Here is a 24,488-nt window from a genome sequence, read left to right as displayed (position 1 = left end):
GTCCATCGGGTCGGTGATGCCATCCAGCCATCTCATTCTCTGTCGTCCCCTTCTCCTCTTGCCCCCAATCCCTCCCAGCATCAGAGTCTTTTCCAATGAGTCAACTCTTCGCATGAGGTGGCCAAAGTACTGGAGTTTCAGCTTTAGCATCAGTCCTTCCAAAGAAATCCCAGGACTGATCTCCTTTAGAATGGACTGGTTGGATCTCCTTGCAGTCCAAGGGACTCTCAAGAGTCCTCTCCAACACCACAGTTCAAAAGCATCAATTCTTCGGCGCTCAGCCTTCTTCACAGTCCAACTTTCACATCCATACATGACTACTGGAAAAACCATAGCCTTGACTAGACGGACCTTTGTTGGCAAAGTAATGTCTCTGCTTTTGAATATGCTATCTAGGTTGGTCATAACTTTCCTTCCAAGGAGTAAGCGTCTTTTAATTTCATGGCTGCAATCACCATCTGCAGTGATTTTGGAGCCCCCAAAAATAAAGTCTGACACTGTTTCCACTGTTTCCCCATCTATTTCCCATGAAGTGATGGGACCGGATGCCATGATCTTCGTTTTCTGAATGTTGAGCTTTAAGCCAACTTTTTCACTCTCCTCTTTCACTTTCATCAAAAGGCTTTTTAGTTTCTCTTCACTTTCTGCCATAAGGGTGGTGTCATCTGCATATCTGAGGTTATTGATATTTCTCCCGGCAATCTTGGTTCCAGCTTGTGCTTCTTCCAGCCCAGTGTTTCTCATGATGGACTTTGCATATAAGTTAAATAAGCAGGGTGTACAGCCTTGACGTACTCCTTTTCCTATTTGGAACCAGTCTGTTGTTCCATGTCCAGTTCTAACTGTGGCTTCCTGATCTGTATATAGGTTTCGCAAGAGGCAGGTCAGATGGTGTGGTATTTCCATCTCTTTCAGAATTTTCCACAGTTTATTGTGATCCACACAGTCAAAGGCTTTGGCATAGTCAATAAAGCAGAAATAGATGTTTTTCTGGAATTCTCTTGCTTTTTTGATGATCCAGCAGATCTTGGCAATTTGATCTCTGGTTCCTCTGCCTTTCCTAAAACTAGCTTGAACATCTAGAAGTTCACAGTTCACGTATTGCTGAAGCCTGGCTTGGAGAATTTTGAGCATTACTTTACTAGCGTGTGAGATGAGTGCAATTGTGCGGTAGTTTGAGCATTCTTTGGCATTGCCTTTCTTTGGGATTGGAATGAAAACGGACCTTTTCCAGTCCTGTGGCCACTGCTGTGTTTTCCTAATTTGCTGGCATATTGAGTGCAGCACTTTCAGAGCATCATCTTCCATGATTTGAAATAGCTCAACTGGAATTCCATCACCTCCACTAGCTTTGTTCATAGTGATGCTTCCTAAGGCCCACTTGACTTCACATTCCAGGATGTCTGGGTCTAGGTGAGTGATCACACCATCGTGATCACTGGGTCATGAAGCTCTTTTTTGTATAGTTCTTCTGTGTCTTCTTGCCACCTCTTCTTAATATCTTCTGCTTCTGTTAGGTCCATATCATTTCTCTACTTTATCAAGCCCATCTTTGCATGAAATGTTCCCTTGGTATCTCTAATTTTCTTGAAGAGACCTCTAGTCTTTCCCATTCTGTTGTTTTCCTCTATTTCTTTGCATTGATCGCTGAGGAAGGCTTTCTAATCTCTCCTTGCTATTCTTTGGAACTCTGCAATCAGATGCTTATATCTTTCCTTTGCTCCTTTGCTTTGGCTTCTCTTCTTTTCACAGCTATTTGTAAGGCCTCCCCAGACAGCCATTTTGCTTTTTTGCATTTCTTTTCCATGGGGATGGTCTTGATCCCTGTCTCCTGTACAATGTCACAAACCTCTGTCCATAGTTAATCAAGCACTCTGTCTATCAGATCTAGCCCCTTAAATCTATTTCTTACTTCCACTCTATAAGTCATAAAGGATTTGATTTAGGTCATACCTGAATGGTCTAGTGGTTTTCCCTACTTTCTTCAATTTAAGTCTGAATTTGGCAATAAGGAGTTCATGATCTGAGCCACAGTCAGTTCCCGGTCTTGTTTTTGCTGACTGTATAGAGCTTCTCCTTCTTTGGCTGCAAAGAATGTAATCAATCTGATTTCAGTGTTGACCATCTGGTGATGTCCATGTGTAGAGTCTTCTCTTGTGTTGTTGGAAGAGGGTGTTTGCTATGACCAGTGCGTTCTCTTGGCAAAACTCTCTTAGTGTTTGCCCTGCTTCATTCCATATTCCAAGGCCAAATTTGCCTGTTACCCCAGGTGTCTCTTGACTTCCTACTTTTGCATTCCAGTCCCCTATAATGAAAAGGACATCTTTTTTGGGTGTTAGTTCTAAGAGGTCTTGTAGGTCTTCATAGAACCGTTCAACTTCAGCTTCTTCAGCATTACTGGTTGGGGCATAGGCTTGCTGCTGCTGCTGCTGCTGAGTCGCTTCAGTCGTGTCCGACTCTGTGCGACCCCAGAGACGGCAGCCCACCAGGCTCCCCCATCCCTGGGATTCTCCAGGCAAGAACACTGGAGTGGGTTGCCATTTCCTTCTCCAGGGGCATAGGCTTAGTTTACTGTGATATTGAATGGTTTGCCTTGGAAACGAACAGAGATCATTCTGTCATTTTTGAGATTGCATCCAAGTACTGCATTTCGGACTCTTTTGTTGACCATGATGGCTACTCCATTTCTTCTAAGGGATTCCTGCCCACGGTAGTAGATAAAATGGTCATCTGAGTTAAATTCACCCATTCTAGTACACTTTAGTTTGCTGATTTCCTTGAATGTCAACGTTCAGTCTTGCCATCTCCTGTTTGACTACTTCCAATTTGACTTGATTCATGGACCTAACATTCCAGGTTCCTATGCAATATTGCTCTTTACAGCATCGGACCTTCCTTCTATCACAAGTCATATCCACAACTGGGTATTGTTTTTGCTTTGGCTCCATCCCTTCATTCTTTCTGGAGTTATTTCTCCATAGTAGCATATTGGGCACCTACCGACCTGGGGAGTTCCTCTTTCAGTATCCTATCATTTTGTCTTTTCATTCTGTTTATGGGGTTCTCAAGGCAAGAATACTGAAGTGGTTTGCCATTCCCCTCTCCAGTGGACCACATTCTGTCAGACCTCTCCACCATGACCCGCCCATTTTGGGTGGCCACACACAGCACGGCTTAATTTCATTGAGTTAGACAAGGCTGATTCATTGAGGCATCAGAGGGCAGACACACAAACCATAATCACAGAAAACAATCAATCTTATCACACGGACCACAGTTATACCCATTAGTGGCATATAATTTTGGAACCGCAGAAAAACCACATGCTGTAGACACTTTGTTTTTAACAGAGAGCTATACTACACACTCCTTGAGGTCTGTTCTGAACCTGTGATTTCACAATAACCTTCCCTGACTCAAAAGAGAAGGAATGGGGCCCAGGCAACTTTGAATCCAGCTTGTTTCCACACACCCACTCTAACTCACCAAGAATCCTAGATTTTTTTTCTCTTTCTCAATATGAACAGATACACTCTCTTCTGTGAAAGTACTAGTCACTCACGTATCATCCAACTCTTTCCAGTGTTCAAACATTACAAATGGAAAGTAATGTCCAAATCAGGGCAAACTCTCTTAAAAGAGGCTTAAGAATTGGAAGATAAAGCAGTGTCTGTTGGGGAGGATGGGTTTTGAGCACACTTTTTGACTTTGGAAAGGTTTAAAATGTATTATGTGAATTAGCAAAATCATGAGTTTTAATGTTTGGGAAACAACACTTTTTAAATTACTTTCAAAGGACTTTTATTTACTGATTATTTTCCTTCTTTCTTTTCTCCTTACCGCTTCATTTACTAATGAATTCTTCCGTAAAGAAGCTGCTATAAAAAACTAAGACTGTGATGTGTGCTGTGTGCTCAGTCGTGTCCAACTCTCTGCGGCCCCTGGGACTGTAGCCCAGCAGTCTCCTCTGGCCATGGGATTTCTCCAGCCGAGAATACTGGAGTGGGTTCCCATGCCTTCCTCCAGGGGATCTTCCCCACCCAGGGATCGAACCTGCAACTCTTGCATCGGGTTCTTTACCACTGAGCCACCTGGGAAGCCCCAAGACTGTGATATTACCAGTGACAAATTATTTCCCTTATACACCCACAGTTTTCATTGTTCTTCCTCTCTGTGAGTGAAACATTATGAGATAGAACAAGAGAGAGGGGTCAGAGAGGATAACCTGCTTTTCTAAGTCCTCAGAACATCACATATAGGCTCAAGGTTTTAAAAGATGGCCAAGTACCTTCCGACTTGTACCAAGGAGGTGGCTTCTCAGACATTTCTTATTGTAGAGTTCTTTTTTTTATCCTTCCTTGCAGTCCTCGAGAACGCAAAAAATGGGTTCTGCCTTTGCTGGTAACTTATGCACTCTCTGTGCCTTGCTCAAGTTCTCCTACAGGGCTATTTCTGTCATGCCCAAGTCTCTGTATGGCTACTGGTTATTGAATAAGCATGACAACTATATTTTCAATGTAAGGGAGGACACTTAAAATACATGTGCATTTAGATATTTCCAATTTCAAAAAGCTTTCAGTTTCTCAACAATGGGTGTGAGCTATGGTTATTTTGTAAAATTTTACATAATATGTAAAAATACTGTAATTGGATTTCCTTCTTACCCCACATTGCAGGATGGTGACCTTATTAGCGCCAACCACCCCTTGTGAACATAACCTCATCTCTTCTATAAACCCCAGAATATATGCTTATTGAGATACTATACTGAAATTTAATTAGTTTAATAGCACCCAAAGGGGAGAAAGCCCAATAAAAACGCAGCCAATGCTATAAAGACTGAGGCCAGTGGAGAACTGCCAACACTCGGTGGTAAGCAGGACAATATTGGGTCAGTCCTGATATTTCTAAATAGCATCTGACAGTTTCTAAATGCCATCAATTTTTTTTTTAACGCAAAAGGCGGTGGGGGGAAGGAACAGCTTCTGCCTGGTCCCGCATGCAAGGATGCAGGTGAAACACCATTTCATTCTGCACATGTTTCTGCGTTCTGTCTTCATGCTGTACAGGTTCAGCATCAACCCTCTGGACAAACAGGTCTAGTTAAAGATGTCCCCGCCTGGAGCCTATCTACACAGTTCTTAAGACTGTTTCCAGAAGAATACGTGAAGAGAAAAAAGTAGGATCTTCAAGTGAGAAGAAAATCCCCATCTCCCGCTCTGAGGTGGGACTAAAACCCTTTTTCTCACCTGATGGAAGAGAGGGCTGTGAGTCGCGGGGATTCCTAAGCCACTGAAGCACATGCCTAGGACCATGTCATCTGGAGCATCGTTGCCGTAGCAGCGACACTTGCTGGCGAGAAGTCTCCTGATGGCCTCTTTGCTGAAAACCATTCTGGGGGAAGCCAGAGCAGACAGAGAAGGCAGTTAGGGCCTTGCGACTGGTCATCTAAATGAGGAAATAGAGTTGAGAGCCACGTTTCTCATAAAGATGTCAACATCAGTAGTGTTTCATAAAAATCACTCTTAAGTTATTTAATAAGCGTATTTCTTCATATATATCTTATACACAAATAAATAGGCAGTATTCTCTTTCTAGTATGTCACTGGAAAATTAGAAGAGTTCATAAGTTCACACATGCTTAATGAGATCAGTAACAAAATCTGCCAACATTCCCCCAGCAGGCAGATGGACCCGGATATACAAGGTACCTAAGTCATACAGGTGATAACTGACAATGAGATCAAATCTAACTGGAAAATATGCGTGGTCCACATGATTCCTGCTCACAGAAGCCTCCATGAGGTGATTTCGAGAAGGGTGGTGGGAGAAAGAGACTGATTGGCCTCCACTGGTGCTAAAATGCTGCCTGACCTGATACACCGGGCACCTCCCAGTGGAACTCACACTGTCCCCGCCTTTCTGCGCTCTCCCTAGCACTGCAGGAAGCTGGAGACTTTGCAGTGCCCTCCAGACTCCCTGGCCAGCTACATCCCAGCTTCATCCTGACAACAAGGGGCACATCCCTGGAGGAGGCCGTCTGCTCCTGGCTCAGCTGGTCTCTAGCCAGAGGCAGGTGTTGGGCATGCGGGAGCCACAGGCTCCAGGAACGCTGGCACAGGCTGGCAGAGCTCTAGGGACAGTTCCCAAGCAGCAGTGGCAGCCAGTCCCGGGTCCGCCCCGGGTGCTGCGTTGCTAGCCTGACAGCAGCGGTGGCCGCAGCAACCTGTGCCAGCGGCTCCCAAATCCAGCATCTTCTGCTCCTCCAGCCTCGGGAACAACAGCACTTCCTGGAGTTACTGAGCTCTGGGTAAAGCCACCAGCTCCCTTTTAGTCCTCTGGCCCTTTCCAATACCTTGTACCAAGTTCCTGCAATAAATTCTCTTCTTTTTAAGCACAGATCAGTTTCTAGTTTCCCTTCTGGTCCTAGAGTAGTACTAGATGTTTTTGTATCATGAATAACCCGAGAGCTGATAGGACTAAAATGATTCACAAGTTCATTCCCTATAAGCAAAGACTTTACTGACGGCAAAACTATCTATGTATCCATATATTCCCATCGTCAAATAGAGGGTCTCACAGTAAGTCCTCAATAAAGGTCTGCTGATCCGTGTTTGTAAAGCTCTTCTTGAGGGAGGGAAAGAGGACAGAGCCCTTGAGCACAGTCCCCGATGCAAACGCATCCGTTCCTGCTCAGCGGGGCTCAGTTCAGAACTGTGTAACCAGCACCAGTGACCACGGCCGGTGACGCAGCAACATGGAAGACTCCCTGCCTTTGCTGACATGTCACAAGACTGGATGGAGTACGACAAGACGAAAAAGAAGCTCTTTATTTAAGGTGATACAAGGAAATAGGGCTGTACAAGGAGAAAAATGGTGCTGTGAACTATACAAAAGGGAACTGCAAGTGTGAAAACTCACCATGAACTGCCTCTCTTAAAAATCGAGCATTCATCAGTGACTCTCAAAATGGCTTAAAGACTTTAAATGTAAGACAGATACCATAAAATTAGAAAACAGCATAGGTAAAACCTTCTCCAACATAAATGCTACAATGATTTTTCTTAGGTCAGCCTCCCAAGACAATAGAAATAAAATAAACAAATGGGACCTAATCAAACTTACAAGCTTTTGTACAGCAAAGAAGTCATAAAAGAAAGACAACCTATGGAATGGGTGAAAATATTTGCAAATGATGCAACAAGGGCTTAATCTCCAAAATATACAAATAGCTCATACAGCTCAACAGAAAAACAAGCCAAACACTGAGCAGAAGACTTTAACAGACATTTCTCCTAAGAAGACATACAGATAGCCAACAGGCACAGGAAAAGATGTTCAACATCGCTAATTATTACAGAAATGAGAATCTAAAACTACAACGAGGCACCACCTCACACTGGTCAAAATGGCCATCATTAAAAAGTCTACAAATAACAAATGCTGAAGAGGGTGTGGAGAACAGGGAACTCTCTCACACTGTAGGTAAGAATGTAAGCTGATGTGGTCACTATGCAAAATAGTATAGAGGTTCTTCAGAAAACTAAAATTAGAATTACCATATGATCCAACAGTCCCACTCAGACAAAACTATAATTCAAAAGAGACGTGCACCTCTGCATTCACAGCACTATTCACAGCAGCCAAGATGTGGAAATTAAAACGTCTAACAGATGAATGGATAAAAACGATGCAATACACACACACACACACACGCACGCACACACCCACAATGGAATGCTACTCAGTCATTAAAAACAAAATGAAATAATGCCACTTGCAGCAACATGGATGCAACTAGAGGTTATCATACTAAGTGAAGTTGTCAGAAAGAAAGACAAATACCATGCGACAGCGCTTTTTATGTGGGATCTAAAATATGGCACAAATGAATCTATCTACAAAACAGAAACAGACTCATAGAAAAGAGACTTGTGGTTACCAAGGGGGGAAGAGGGATGGAGTGGGGGTTTAGAGTTATGGATGTAGGTGCTAGTCAGTCATGTCCGACTCTGCAACCCCATGGACTGCAGCCCACCAGGCTCCACTGTCCACGGAATTCTCCAGGCAAGAATACTGGAGTGGGATGCCATTTCCTTCTCCTTATCAGATCAGATCAGATCAGACCAGTCGCTCAGTCATGTCCGACTCTTTGCGACCCCATGAATCACAGCACGCCAGGCCTCCCTGTCTATCACCAACTCCCGGAGTTCACTGAGACTCACGTCCATCGAGTCAGTGATGCCATCCAGCCATCTCATCCTCTGTCGTCCCCTTCTCCTCCTGCCCCAAATCCCTCCCAGCGTCAGGGTCTTTTCCAATGAGTCAACTCTTCGCATGAGGTGGCCAAAGTACTGGAGTTTCAGCTTTAGCATCAGTCCTTCCAAAGAAATCCCAGGGCTGATCTCCTTCAGAATGGACTGGTTGGATCTCCTTGCAGTCCAAGGGACTCTCAAGAGTCTTCTCCAACACCACAGCTCAAAAGCATCAATTCTTCGGCACTCAGCCTTCTTCACAGTCCAACTCTCACATCCATACATGACCACAGGAAAAACCATAGCCTTGACTAGACGGACCTTTGTTGGCAAAGTAATGTCTCTGCTTTTGAATATGCTATCTAGGTTGGTCATAACTTTCCTTCCAAGGAGGAAGTGTCTTTTAATTTCATGGCTGCAGTCACCATCTGCAGTGATTTTGGAACCCAGAAAAATAAAGTCTGACACTGTTTCCACTGTTTCCTCATCTATTTCCCATGAAGTGATGGGACCGGATGCCATGATCTTAGTTTTCTGAATGTTGAGCTTTAAGCCAACTTTTTCACTCTCCTCTTTCACTTTCATCAAGAGGCTTTTGAGTTTCTCTTCACTTTCTGCCATAAGGGTGGTGTCATCTGCATATCTGAGGTTATTGATATTTCTCCCGGCAATCTTAATTCCAGCTTGTGCTTCTTCCAGCCCAGCGTTTCTCATGATGTACTCTGCATAGAAGTTAAATAGACAGGGTGACAATATACAGCCTTGACGTACTCCTTTTCCTATTTGGAACCAGTCTGTTGTTCCATGTCCAGTTCTAACTGTTGCTTCCTGGCCTGCATACAAATTTCTCAAGAGGCAGATCAGGTGGTCTGATATTCCCATCTCTTTCAGAATTTTCCACAGTTTATTGTGATCCACACAGTCAAAGGCTTTGGCACAGTCAATAAAGCAGAAATAGATGTTTTTCTGGAACTCTCTTGCTTTTTCCATGATCCAGCAGATGTTGGCAATTTGATCTCTGGTTCCTCTGCCTTTTCTAAAACCAGCTTGAACATCTTCTCCTTATAGATGTAAGCTATTTCATTTAGAATGATAAACTACAAGGTCCTATTGAATAGCACAGGAACTATATCCAGTCTCCTGGGATAAACCATGGTGGAAAAGAATATTTGAGAAGAATGGCTATATAACTGAGTCACTTTGCTGTACAGCAGAAATGAGCACAACACTGTGTAAATCATCAGTTAAAAAAATAAAAGTAAAAAATGTTAATTATAAAAAAGATGTTGAAAGGCTATAAGACTAATGATATGACTTCCTTTAGTATACAATACAGTAATTTTAAAAATAGTTTTAAAATAAGGAAGACTAAAATAGGAGTCAGGGACTTGCCAAGGGCATACCTGCAAATCAAGACACCTGCAGAAGTGTGTCAGAAACAGGCCAGACCTGTGCTGGGCTCTGAGCAGATGAACAGGTCATGGTGGCCTCTCTGGGCAACAGAGCCGAGGCCTCTTCCAAGGAGGAGCCAGATCACCAATGACATCCTGAGCACAGCTTCATACCCAAACATATGTAAGCACTTTTTAAGAAAACAGTTATTGAACTAATTATCTCTAATTACCCAAACTTTCAAGGAGTAAGCAACAAAGTGGAAAACAGACAGCTGGATTCTAATAGTGCAAAGGTCTCATTTTCCACACATACATCACTGGAGTCCACATTCCTGGGTTATCCCTGATAACTGGGGCTTAATTTAAAGCAATGGTTTTCAAAAACTTACTCGACTCTAAACCACAGTGAGGAAACAAGAAACACAGTCCATATGTAACCATTTATGTTTTGTGTATGTGTGTAAAACTGAAAAATACACATAACATTTGCTACATAATATATCTATTTTATTCTGTTCTGTTCTATATTTCATTATTTTTAAATGTTGGTTGTGATCCATTAACTGGTTTTTAAAAGCCATTGATTGATTCTGACTTGCTGTTTAGAAAAAAAGCATGTTGGTTCTTAAGCTAGATCATCAGAAAAGTCTCTTGTAACATCAGAGAAACTATTATGCCTGCAGCTTTTATCAAAGGCAGAAATGAGACAATCTCATGAAGAATGTTTCTGCATCTTTGTGAAGTGCTGCTATGAACAGAACATGACACTGGTCCATGTTAGTCATATAAAGATCAGTACCAGTGTTCATGCATCTGCTTATTCATTTGTCCCCTGGACCCTGTAAAACTGCATCTCCACGACAGGCAGTGAGGATGCAATGAGAAATGAGATGCAGGTGCAGCCTTCAAATAATTCATAATTTGGGTGGAAAACAGGAAAGTAAATAGGCGATTAAATGATAATGGTCGGCATAATGTGCTTCGTGTATATGAGCAAAGTATCTAACCCAGATTCAGGAGCCAGACTAGCTTAGGGCTTGAGAATGATATATTGTCCACAAGAAGCAGAAGGATTAGCCAGGTGACAGAGGCGGAAGGCGGCGGGGGCGGGGTGGGGAACTGTGCTATGAAGAGACCAGCAGACGCCGTATATGAGGGAAGCGTTAAAAGACAGTGCCTCTGAGGAACTGAAAGAGGTTCAGCATGAATTCTCTCAGAATGAGGGCGCAGAGAAATGAGTCTAAGATGATAGAACAGCATCTGCCAAGACAGAGGCAGACCTGGTGAGCCCCAGTGAGGAAACTGGACTTTATCCCAATGGAAATGAGGGGCTGTACAAGGGCGCAAAAGACTTCCACTCCCCTGGTCCCGCAAAGAAAAACCCAAATAAGATACAAATCACGCTAACCTAAGGAACTGCTGAAGAGATGAGTGAGTGGAAGCCTAGATGAGCCGGCTTCCAGGGAAGAGCCTTGCCCGGGCGAGAGGGTCTGGGGGTGGGAAGGCAGGAGGAAAGACAGGTTAGAGACGTAGCCCCAAGGCCGGGTCTCGAGCACCTGGGGGCTAGGGGTTAGCCAACGAGAAGTGGTTAAAAGTGAGGCCCGATCCAGGTCAGTGTGAGTCTGGTTGAAATCTGAGCGATCATCTTCTAGTCAGATGCCTGCAGTAGGAGAGGAGAGTCCAGACTAACAGCAACGGGAAGGCAGCGCAGCCTCTGAGCAGGGAGCGAGAGGACCACAGAGAGTCTCTGACAACAGCACAGCGGGGAGGAGGACGAGGGGCGGGGGGACCAGGAGGCTATGGCTCTGCCCCTTCTGGGGTCAAAGTATTAACACATTCCTGCTGCAAAATATATCGACCCAAGTACAAAGCACGGTTGTTCAGCCGCTCAGTTGTGTCCGACTCCTTGCAACACCATGGACTGCAGCATGCCAGGCTTCCCTGTCCCTCACTACCCTTTACAAAAGGGGAAACTCTGGCTTAATGGACACCAGCCCCTCACCCAGGATACTAATGCATTACCACAAGGCTGCAAAGAGCTGGAACCTTCTTAAATGATGACGAGCTCAACACTCCTCGGCTTGATGCTTTAGTGTCTTCTCCAAGGCCTCGGTGGACCCCTACTTCCTACTGCTAATGGCCTCAGGTAGATCAACAAAGATCAGAACTTGCCCAGGCCTGGTTATCAATCGGAAAGGCCACCTCCACGACCATACTTCAGTCACCACTAACCAGGCCAGACCAAAACAGGAACCCCTGGAAGACCACCCTGTAGTCGTAGGCCCGGTTTTAACCTAGGGGATTGCCAAGTAAGAATAAAAAGTCCGAGGGTTCAGAAACCTACAATCCAGTGAATGCTGCCCACCACATAGTGGATACTCAACAAAACCTGCTGAATACGTGTAAATCACTACAGTGGATAAGAAGATTCTCCCTAAACACCCAGCAGCAAATACTATAGAAACAACAGAACAGGCTAACTGCTTGACTGATTCACCTACACAAATCAAATCAAAATCTCTCCCCATAAGAGATTAGGCAGAAGCTTACCTAAAAGCACTGATTCTTAACTATATTTAAAACCCATAAATCCCACACAAATATCCCAGAATTGCTTAAATCTAAACTTCTGTAACTACTCTTTTCCCCAAATACAATCAATAAGCACTGGATAATTAAGAAGTCTAATGAATTATTTTCTGAAATGAAAATCTATACCCAAAATTTTTTTCATTCAAACAGACAATCAAAACTAACTGGCCGCCTAGAAGCAATCACTACTACACGCGCATTTCTACCAACTTCCCTGACATTCATATATATATATCATCTATATATATCATCTATATATACATACTTAATATATATATAATTTCTTCAAGGAATAAAATGTTCTTCACTGTGGGTTCTTTTTAATGTTCACGTTCCTATCATAGTAACAGCTCCCCCCATTTACAGAGCACTTAGGTATCAGCCTAGAGCCCGTGGCACAGACACACCCCTGCATCCCAGAAACAGAAGTGCAATTTCCAGAAAGCCAAGCTTATAGTTACCCTCCTCCTCCCGTGATGTAGCTGTAGCCTCCGGTGCCCAGCCCATAGCCGTAACGCTCTCCCAGAAACACGGGTTCACGGGCGTCGTAGCAGCTCAGCAGGTGCCGGAGCCTGGAGATGCTAAGATTCCCAAGGGAACAGAAGCGACAGTTCCTTAATTCAAATGTGTCTGCAGAATACATATTTTACTGTTCTTACACCCCATTGGTTATACTCTGCAATACTCTCTCTCAGTCACAGAGATGAGATTCAGGAGACTTACAGAAGAAAGATTAAAAAAAAAAAAAAGAAAAAAACCTGATGTACACTGTGCATCACTGGAAACTGGAGAGAAACTGAGAAACAAGGGTCCCCCCCGTCCGTTTTCACAAGCCCCGACCGGCAGTGGCCGCCTTGTGTGGATGGGCAGCGTGCTCCCGTTTTCACAAGCCCCGACCAGCAGTGGCCGCCTCGCGTGGACGGGCAGCGTGGCTGGGCGAGGAAGGAGGGTGGCCAGTGGCCTGCTCCCCACTGAAAGAACTCCTCAGTGTACCTTTTCAGACCTCGCTGGTGTCTGTTACAATACTTGATGGCTAAAAAGGGAACCTGTAAAGTACAGATGAGTCCTTGGCAGGCAGGTGAAGGCAAGGCGGGAAGGGAATTTGGGCAGCAAAGCTTTCCAGGGGGCCTTCAGATTGTGGCACACCACTGCACTGTACTTACGGCCTCCTCTAGGGGGGCTTCCCTAACCCGTGGCCTTTTGTGTCTGTCTGTCTATACCTCCGGCCCCTATGCCTCCTTGTCGTGTGTCAACAGTGACAGCTTCCACAGGGCTGTGGGAATATCCATGAGCTGCTCAGAAAAATGCATTTATTTATCATTCACTTTATTCTCAGTTTCATCTCCTTTAATGGTTCCTCGGTTTTTTTAGTCTTTCATGACACCGGTATTTTTAAAAAAATAAATGCCCACCCCCCTTTTAATAGATTGGTCCTCATCTTGGGTTTGTCTGATGTTTCCTTATAACAAAGGCAAGGTTATGCATTCTCAGGAGCTGCAGGGATAAAGAAGGCATGCTGTCTGGCCTGCGGCATCCGCCTGTCCTCCACTGGGAGTGTCTGTTTTGATCACACGGTGCTGCCCGGGGTCTCCCCTGGACACTTGCTATTTTGCCTTTGCTGTTTCTCAGAGTCTCCAGCAGACACTCTAACACTAGCGTATCCTGGTCCTCATCAAAACTTATCCCTAGTTTGGCATCCGTCAGTTTCTTGCCTGAATCAGTCTTTACTCTAATGGTGTCAGAGAGATGACTTTTCCAGCTCCATCAACCAGTCAGAACTCCTCGCTCCCTGCTAGCCAGAACCTGCCCGCTGTGGACTGAACTGTGTCCCATGCACAATATTCATATGCTGAAGCCTTAACTCCCAACATGACTATATTTCAAGATGGGGCTGAGAGAGTCAATTCCTAGGCAGGTTGATAAGTCCGGGGTCCCCAAGGAGGAGAAAGGGGTCTGGGGCTCTCGAAGCGGAGACAGGGCTCTGGAATTTTCAAGGAGGAGGAAAGGACAAATATCTTTTTTCTTTCCTCTACATTCCTTAGCCTCAGTCACATAAAATGCTTCCTTTAAGCCCAGAACTTATGATTACACAACAAACAACTCAGTTTAAACTCTGTACTAAGGATCATATAGGGCTTCCCTGGTGGCTCAGAGGTTAAAGCGTCTGCCTGCAATGTGGGAGACCTGGGTTCAATCCCTGGGTCGGGAAGATCCCTTGGAGAAGAAAATGGCAACCCACTCCAGTATTCTTGCCTGGAGAATCCCATGGACGGAGGAACCTGGTGGGCTACAGTCCATGGGATCGGCAAAGAGTCGGACAGGACTGAGCAACTTCACTTTTCAAGGATCATATAACAACAATGTATCCTGCTTGAGGACAGGCTCTCCTTTCTGAAAACCTTCTGGCTAATCTGTTATCTTAAAATGTAAATTATGGGAGTGGGTCTACTAAGATGTTTATAACCTTGAGACATTCTTTTGATTTATTGCAATAACTAATTTTAAAAGTATTTAACTCCCTTGCTTAGGCTATCAAGGGCGGGGGGCGCTCTCCATCCCTTTCTGATGTCTATGTCAGAAGCTTTCTCTGTCCCCTTCCATACTTTAATAAAACTCTGCTGCACAAAAGCTCTTGAGTGATCAAGCCTGGTCCCTGATCCCAAAGTTAAATCTTCTTCTTTGGAGATCACGAATCCAACACAGTTCCCTGTAAGGTATCAGGGCCTAGAAGGAGGTTCAGCGAAGTCACCAGGGTAGGACTTGGATGCGACAGAACTTGTGTCCATATGAGAGGAGACACTAGAGAACACTCTCCATGGCACACAAAGAAGAGGTCCCGCGAGCACACACCAGGCCAGTGGCCACCCTCAAACCAAGAGAAGAGCCTTGGAAAGCTGCCTCGCCAGCACCTTGATCTTGGACTTCCCAGCCTCCAAAATGAGAAATACATTTCTGTTGTTTAACATAAATTATTTTGTTTATTATTTGGTATTTTGTTATGGAGCCAGATCTGCCTCATTACTTTTTTATTATAAGCATGAACTCATTGCTTCCTAACTGTCATGGTTCATAATCCATTATTATCATCCTCAATGACACTAATGCTCTTTCTTGTCCCAGATTCCACCAACGGGAACCTCTTCAAGCTTGCTCCTGTGTCCTCTTAACATGCACTCTTCTTTCTTTCTTTTTTTCCTAAGCACTTCCTAACTCTCTGGCATAAGAAAAAAAAAAGTTAAAATGTCTTCCTATATCTTCCTTGCCTCAACCTTAAAATCAGCTCTTTCTCTGAGAAGGCCTGGTTCCTTTTAGTAGGAAAGTTGTAGTATTAGTTCTGTTCATTAGTTGCTCAGTGCTACTGGGGATCTTTGTATCTGGTCTTCTTTGGTGTGAAGAACTAGAAAGATATGTGCACACACACACACACACACTGTAAAAACCATGAGTCTAATAGAAATTATGAATTCTTGGAGATTTCTCTACTTCCAGTCTTCCAGCCTATCAGCTTGACCTGGCCCATGCCATGTCCTTCCACAGTGAGAACCATGGCTCCCACCCAACACTATTACCACTTAGCCATCTACTCAGTCCTACAACCTACCTAATGTACCTTCAGAGTTGCTTCATGACAAAAACCAGACCGACTGAAATCTCAGGAGTTCTTTGGCATCCCCACTTCTCTACCCCTGAAGGTGTGTCTCTAAAACCCATCTTCAGCAGTATTTGCTTTATATTTTCCCTTCAGTGTGATTATGTTTTCATCTGAAATACAGTTAGTTTGTTTAAGCTTTCTCCTCATCCTTATTGATTTTTCCCGTCCTTATAGATTCATTTTATTTTTCAATAGGTAAAATATGAGCACACTTCCCAAAGTCAAAACTAAACAAAGAGATAGAAAAGGGGCACACATACCCCAACTCCATCTACCCCACGCTCCCACCCACCCCTCTGTGGGAGCTACTTCATGGACTTCCAGTTTATCTGCCCACTTTGTTTTTGAACAGCTAAGTCCACATGGGTATGTTTTATTTCCCCTTCTTTCTTACACACAGGGAAGCAAACAGAATACACTCTTATGCACTTGGCTTTTTCCACGTAATGGTATCTACTGGAAATCACTTGACACAATTTGTTAATTTTTTTTCAAGGAACCAAAATTTTGGCTCTTTAGTTTGATCCTCTGATTTTTTGACCTCTACCTCATTATTTCTGCATGTATCTTTATTATTATTTTCTTCCTTGTTTATCTGGGTTGACTTTGTGATTCTTTTCCTAGCTTGAGTTGGGAACTGAATTTTTTATTTTTATTGTTCCCACTGGCTTGGCAAACCTTACCCATCCCTTTATCATTAGACTTTTTGAACGACTATGTTTATGTGTCTTTCGTATAAAGCATAGATTTGGGGTTTGTTTTATGAAGCACTTTGAAAAGTTTGTTAAGTGAGCTAAACCCACTCACATTTAGTGATATGACTGATGTTTGATTTCAACATTAAAATTATTTTAGTTTTGAATTATTTAGGTTTGAATTATTATACATATTATACTACTGTCCATGTTTTAAAAATAACTCATTTCAGATAATGTGTCCTTTACGGCGGGGCGGGCGGGGGGGGGCGGGGGTAGGAAACGTGTTTCAGATGTGAGGGTAAAATCCAGTCCCTGTTTCTACATGCTGGCCAGCAGCAGAAGTACCCACCCTAGTTTCTGACTATGAATACATGTAGAATTTAAAGCCACCTGAGGACGAGAGGGCCCCTTACCTTATTAATGTGTCATCATCCACAATGACCAACCACGGTATTTTGTCATGGCTGTGATTTAGAAATCTTTCCAAAATGGCAAATGTCTTTCCACAATGACCTAGGAAAGGTGAGAAGAAAACTTACAATGTATTACTTTCCTTAACACATTGTGAGTCAAAGTTTAAACACTGGTATTCACTTAAGAATTTGAAATTTTGAAAACCAGCCTTTTCTAATTTCCATGGACTTAGTGAACCAGGGGGAATGATAAAAATCATGAAGTCAGTCATTCATTTCATACATGAGAGACTGAAGACCTAGAGAGGTGAGGGGAATTACACAAAGTCAGGTACAGGAAACGCTGTAGTTCACTCCAGACACATAAGAAATCTGTTAAGTCTTACAGAAATTACAGGAGCCTGGCTTCTTTCCTTAGAGCACCTTATTCTGAAAGAAACATTAGAACCTCAGGCATCACAACCTTAGGGAAACAATGGTGCAAGATACAATATTATACTGTCAATTATTTATTTTGTAAATATTTGCTATTACGTTTCTAATACGCCAGACATGGTGGCCAGCTCTAGGATGTACACTACAGATACAGTGCGATCAGAGGCACAGTCCCTTAGATGCCAAGATAGCAAACCTTTAATGCAAAATGCTGAGGCCAGGACAGCACTAAATGCTTGGGAAGAGAATGCAAGTCGATAAATAAGAATAAACCCCTCAATTCAAGAAAGTATTAAGTGACACAATAGAGAGCAAAGCACTCAACTAACCTTTACTTTTCTTATTCTTGATCACTCTATGTATTTTTAATCATTATAGTATGGTTACCATAATACATTTTAGTACATTATGGTATATATTTTTGAAAGCCATCTCAAATTCCTTTTGGATAAGGTAGAACATAAATATAAGCAATAATAAGGTCAGACTGAAAATAAAACAAATCAAGAATGCATCAATTTATGAGTATTAGAGTCAATTTAGAGTCTAAAAAGCAAGATAAACAAAAAAAAAGAAAATTCAATCTGAAATCATTTTTCCAAAACAGACAGCAACAGACAGACTTAGTGATATATATACTAATCTTGTCAGAATAATCAATACTACAGGATGGCATATTGATTCTACTCTATCAATCAAGGCATTATGAATGACAGTATCATAAAATAACCAAGATAAATTACTCTATGGAACAAGATCATCAACTTACTACTCTTTTTTTCATAAAAAGGTTTGGGGGGAACCAGAAAACTCAAGAAAAATGTGGCAGGAACAATGGATAAAAATTAAGATGCGTAAAGAGCATCTGAAGGTGAGGTGGCCAAATTTATACTTCCAATTTTTTGAAATAAAAAATGTTTTGAATTAGAAAGCCTGCAATCTGAAGAGAAAAACAAGTGTACTTCAACAATTTACTTATATATACGTATATGAGCTTATACTACATATGTCCCATGTAGGATGTGGTTAAGTGCCTCTCAGAAGTACAAACGAAATGCATCCTGGACCATAACAGACCATAAGCTTCTGGAAGATGGAAACCATCAGCTTCATTCCTGTTTCCCTCAGTGTCTAGCAGGGGCCAGCACACCACAGTCGGATGATAATACTGGCTGAATAAATGGCTAAAATTGAATGAAGAGACACTTTGCATGGGAATATGAAAAGTTAACTCTGGGAGGGGGGCTTCCCTGGTGGCTCAGATGGTAAAGAATCGTCTGCAATGCAGGAAACCTAGGTTTGATCCCTGAGTCGGGAAGACCCCTGGAGAAGGGAATGGCAACCCACTCCAGTAATTTGCCTGGAGAATCCCAGGGACAGAGGAGCCTGGAGGGCTACAGTCCATGGGGTCACAAAGAGCCGGACACGACTGAGTGACTAAGACACAGGCACCCCATTATGGCCACAGTGAATTACGAAGGTACAAAAACTCTGTGCTTAAACTCTACCGTAACTGTCATGTGCATAATCGTCATGTATGTCAATCACTTACGTATGACCAACTAAAAACTTAGAACCTTTGTTAATACTAAAAGCAGTGCTTAAACTGCAAGAATCGGTCCACATCCATGGATAAAGATGTGAGGAGGAAGGAAAGAAACTTACACAAGGGGAACATTACAGTATTTATAAAATACTTCATTTTTATCCTAAGCTACTATATTTACAGAATGGACACTCTGAGTAAGAGGATCAGTCAGGACCGAGGACTCACCTCTATCTGTGTTAGGAATCCCCAGATCCACCGTCGGAATGGAGCTGTCTGCGTAATCACTGTAGTATTCGAGGTGCCCTGCCTGCCCCGCCCAAGTCTGCTTCACGATGGGGACTGAAAAAACCAGAGAGGGGACCATCACTGGCACAGTCACCCAAGAAGCTGGAACCCCCGCGTGACGGGATGGCCTCCCAGAAACGAAGGGAACCAGCACGTGTTCTTCTCCAGGTGTTCCAAGGCTTAGTGCTCCCTTCCTACCCTGAGAAACCTCAACAGCACAGGCCCTCCTCATTGCTGCTTCCACAGGAAGATACATTGTCTAGTCGGATTAGACTGCTGTGTAGAAGTTAATTTTAACTAATTTTTCTCTTTCCCCAGGCTGCTTTATTTGAAATTCACAACTGGAGTTTTAGATGTTTTTTAGGGGTGTGGGGATACAATTACTTCTAGGGGCTGGAATATTCTGAGTGGTTCTAGCTGAGATGTATACTTGCCTCCCTCACAATGGAGGGGGGAACCTTTTCAAAGTACACATGTCTCCACCCAAAGATGCCAACAGGACCACCCGACCCTATAAAGGACACGACCCTGCCATTAAGAATCACTACATGTACACCAGTGGCTGATTCATGTCAATGTGTGGCAAAAACCACCACAATGTTATAAAGTAATTAGCCTCCAAATAAAATAAATTAATTAATTTTTTAAAAATCACTACATGTGATGGTTGATAGTATTGTGTTGCACTTTTGGAAAGCGTAGAAGAAATAAAATTGAAAACCACTGCAGATTCTAAAACTGTATCATGAACAGGTAAATTATTTTAATAAACACAAACAGCAGAAAACTTGGCTGATTTTCTGTACTTTAGGGTGAGATCCTCAAAGTTAGCTGTGACTCCACACCCGACTTGACCACGATTTGACACTAATTCACTTGACCAACTATCTCAGTAATTGCTTTCTTCTATAATTTTTTTTAAAGTTACCACCTGTGCATCTCAATTTTAAAGGGATTCCAGTGTTGTTTTAATAGAAAAGATCATCAACATAAAAAAAACTAGATTTTATACTGTTGATTTAAGAATCTCAACTCTGATGAACCAAATCTTCAGGTCAATATTTTGAACCTTTATTAAATCATTTATATTTTTCCCCCAACCTAAATAAAAATAAATGATATGCAAAAACCACCCATGCAATGTCAAAGTTAAGTGTCTAGCTATGCCAGTCAGCAAACTGGAAGACAAACTCAGATAGCCCATATACAGAAAATACAAAAGTCCATCATTCCATAGTCCACTATTTACCAGCTCTTAAAAAAAAGAGACTTAGGAATTCTGGACATTTGCTATGGTAACCTCCAAATTACCTATTTTAAGCCACTAAATATTATTTTATATATTAAAATACAATTTTCTGCAATCATAAAAAAAGGCAGATATAAAGATTTCTCCATGCCAGAATTGACAAAGATCCATAAATGATAAGGTTGGGGGCAGGAGAGGGTGGAAGGAATTGAAAGGGTAGTGCTGAAACATATACATTACCATATGTAAAACAGATAGCGAATGGGAAGCTGCTGTATGACACAGGGAGCCCAACCTGGTGCTCTGTGACAACCTGGAGGGGTGGGATGAGGTGGGAGTTGGGAGGGAGGCTCAGGATGGAGGGGACACGGCTGGTTCATGCAGATGTATGTCAGAAACCAACACAACACTGTAAATTATCCTCCAATTAAAAATAAATAATTTTGAAATAATAATAATAATAATAGATAAGGTTGCTAAGGGAAAATATAAGAAAAAAGGAAAAATTCTTATTCTGTCCAAATTCCAGCACAAGAAAACCCAAGCTTGGCCCTGTGTTGGCCCTTGGCTTTGCACATAATAAGCAGGACTTATCCAGACAAGACCGGCTGCCCTGGTGGCTCAATGGTAAAGAATCTGCGTTCGAACCCTGGGTCAGGAAGATCCTCTGGAGAAGGGAACGTCTAGTATTCTTGCCTGGAGAATCCCATGGACAGAGGAGCCAGGCGGGCTACAGTCCATGGGGTCACAAAGAATCAGACACAACTGAGCGACTGAACAACACACCTAACCTACTTGTTTCCTGTTTTGGTTTGAAACAGGTGAAACAGAAATGTTACCAGAGGTAAGAATTTCTCAGAGCCCAGCACCCCATACAACCTGAGACACAGTAAGTGCTCAGTGAATAGCTGACTGAAGACTGGGTGCTCTGGGGATTCCAAAAGGCGGAGGGCTCTTTCTGGAACTGGTTTAAAGGAAGGAGTTTTATCTCTATCAGCGATTCAGCCTTTGTACAAGACCATGCTAAGTTGCTTCAGTCGTGTCCAACTCTTTGTGGCCCCATGGACTATAGCCCATCAGGGTCCTCCATCCATGGGATTCTCCAGGCAAGCATACTGGAGTGGGTTGCCATTTCCTCCTCCAGGGGATCTTCCCAACCCAGGGAAGATCTGCATCTCTTAAATCTCCTGCATTGGCAGGCAGGTTCTTTACCACTAGCGCCATCTGGGAAACCAGTACCACCATGACCAATCATTTTAAAATGGACCGACCATTTCAACACAGCAACGTGTTCTGAGTCTCAAACCCCAAAAGCATCCAACAGTGAACAATGTTATCACCTATCCAATCCTCATCACTGTAATGCCTGTGCAAAGAACTGAAGTCAAGGTGAAGTCTCCTACAACAGCAGATGAAGACTATCTTAAACCAGAATTGATGCAAAACTGCTTAAAACTTTAGACATTTTGGTCTATTTTATCATCACTGTTTGAATAGAGAATAACTGAATTCTTTCTATTATTTATATTTCATATTATATTAAGACACTCTATTCCTAAAGATATTAAACTTGGAGAAAATATTTCAATATAGTTAACGTGATCTACTATTTCATTTTCAATACTGAGAAGCGTACTTCCTCCCACATAATAAAACAATAGTGAATGTCACTTTCAAGAATGTTTGCTACAGACCTGTGGCGGATTCATTTTGATATCTGGCAAATCTAATACAGTTATGTAAAGTTTAAAAATAAAATAAAATTAAAAAAAAAAAAAAAAAAAAAAAAATAAAATTAGGATAAAGTAAAAAGAACTGTACTATTAAAAAAAAAAAAATCTGCCCAGATGGCATACATCTTCCACCTGGCTGCACCACTGAGAAGCAGGAGATGCAGAGAAGTCCTTTCTACTCCTGATGGGCTGACATGCAAAACTCTGATTACAAACGAAAAGGAATTGACCCTTGAGCAAAATCTACCACACAACCAGATGTGCATGACTGTTCTGATTTGAGGAATCCGCCGTTTTCCAACTGACAAACGGACATTCTGTCTCGGTGTGAAGTCAGTGAGCACATAGGAAAGCCCTGGTTTCTCTCCTCTTAGGAGAGGCTTAGTGACAACACCAAGGCTGTGCTCCGATTCCTGGTTTGGGGATCGGGTGTCTGTAAGACGGAAGGGCTACTTGACACAGTAGCGTCAGGGCACTCTGGCCCCCGTCTCCACCTGCACGGCAGCTGGGAGAGAACTGAACTTTCATCAGGAATTAAGCTACTGCAGGCATTTGTTCTCTGCGTCATGTCTCTACTTCTGCCTTGTGAATGAGATCATCAGTACAGCTTTTCTCGATTCTACATATATGAATTAATACAGAATACTTCTTTCTTCCTGACTTACTTCACTCTCAACAACAGTCTCTAGGGTCCAGCCAATCTCTACAATGACCTAATTTCATTCCTTCTTATGGCTGAAAAATAGTCCATGAGTGGGAAGGAATCGGAAATTGGGATCAACACATATGCACTATTGATACTATGCATAAAATAGATACCTAAGGAGAACCTGCCAAGAGAACGCACTGGTCATAGCAAACACCCTCTTCCAACAACACAAGAGAAGACTCCACACATGGACATCACCAGATGGTCAACACTGAAATCAGATTGATTATATTCTTTGCAGCCAAAGAAACAGCTCTATACAGTCAACAAAAACAAGACCAGGAGCTGACTGTGGCTCAGATCATGAACTTCTTATTGCCACATTCAGACTGAAATTGAAGAAAGTAAAGAAAGTAGATCATTCAGGTATGACCTAAATCAAATCCCTTATGACTATACAGTGGAAGTGAGAAATAGATTTAAGGGACTAGATCTGATAGACAGAGTGCCTGATGAACTATGCAAAGAGGTTCATGACGCTGTACAGGAGACAGGAATCAAGACCATCCCCAAGAAAAAGAAATGCAAAAAAAGTAAAATAGCTGTCTGAGGAGGCCTTACAAATAGCTGTGAAAAGAAGAGAAGCCAAAAGCAAAGGAGAAAAGGAAAGATATACCCATTTGAATGCAGAGTTCCAAAGAACAGCAAGGAGAGATAAGAAAGCCTTCCTCAGGGATCAATGCAAAGAAATAGAGGAAAACAACAGAATGGGAAAGACTAGCGATCTCTTGGGGCGGCTGCGACTGGCACACTAAGCGCGGGCGGCCAAGAGGAGCTACCCCACGTCCGAGGTCAGGGGCAGAAGCCGGGAGGACCCCATGCCCAAAGGGCAGTGACCAAGAGGAGTTACTCCATGTCCGAGGTCAGGGGCAGCAGCCAAGAGCGCCAGGCTGCGACGGTGCAGGAACAGCCAGGAAGAGCTACCCAAGTTGGCGGCCGGGAGGAGCTACACCGCATCTGAGGTCAGGGGCAGCGGCCAAGAGGAGCTACCCCATGTCCGAGGTCAGGGGCCGCAGCCAGGAGGACCTACCCCCACGCCCCCACACCCGAGGCCAGGGGCAGCAGCCGGGAGGACCAACCCCACGTCCAAGGAGCCGTGGCTGCGCGGGCACAGGAAGGCCTAGAGGAGCTATCCCACGTTGAAGGTCAGGAAGGATGGCGGTGAGGAGATACCCCTCATCTAAGGTAAGGAGCAGCGGCTGCACTTTGCTGGAGCAGCCGTGAAGAGATACCCCACGCCCAAGGTAAGAGAAACCCAAGTAAGACGGTAGGTGTTGCAAGAGGGCATCAGAGGGCAGACACACTGAAACCATACTCACAGAAAACTAGTCAATCTAATCACACTAGGACCACAGCCTTGTCTAACTCAATGAAACAAGCCATGCCCGTGGGGCAACCCAAGACAGGTGGGTCATGGTGGAGAGATCTGACAGAATGTGGTACACTGGAGAAGGGAATGGCAAACCACTTCAGTATTCTTGCCTTGAGAACCCCATGAACAGTATGAAAAGGCAAAATGATCAG

The 24,488-nt window shown here is 43.2% G+C and overlaps 1 protein-coding gene across 1 annotated transcript in view; it reads right to left on the bottom strand.

Moving 5' to 3' along the window:
• B3GLCT (beta 3-glucosyltransferase) overlaps positions 1-24,488 on the bottom strand; it is a 121,408-nt gene that overhangs the window by 8,178 nt on the left and 88,742 nt on the right. The window contains exons 11-14 of the mRNA XM_044927321.2: positions 19,214-19,327; positions 17,005-17,104; positions 12,703-12,822; positions 5,250-5,394 (exon numbers count right to left, since the gene is read on the bottom strand). Of these exons, the coding sequence (XP_044783256.2) occupies positions 5,250-5,394; positions 12,703-12,822; positions 17,005-17,104; positions 19,214-19,327 (479 nt within the window). The remainder of the gene's footprint in view (positions 1-5,249; positions 5,395-12,702; positions 12,823-17,004; positions 17,105-19,213; positions 19,328-24,488) is intronic.

This window comes from Bubalus bubalis, chromosome 13, assembly GCF_019923935.1.
Source record: "Bubalus bubalis isolate 160015118507 breed Murrah chromosome 13, NDDB_SH_1, whole genome shotgun sequence".
NCBI classification, from domain to species: Eukaryota; Metazoa; Chordata; class Mammalia; order Artiodactyla; family Bovidae; genus Bubalus; species Bubalus bubalis.
Note: the sequence above shows the minus strand (reverse complement) of the source record. Positions and strands in the feature narration are given on the sequence as shown.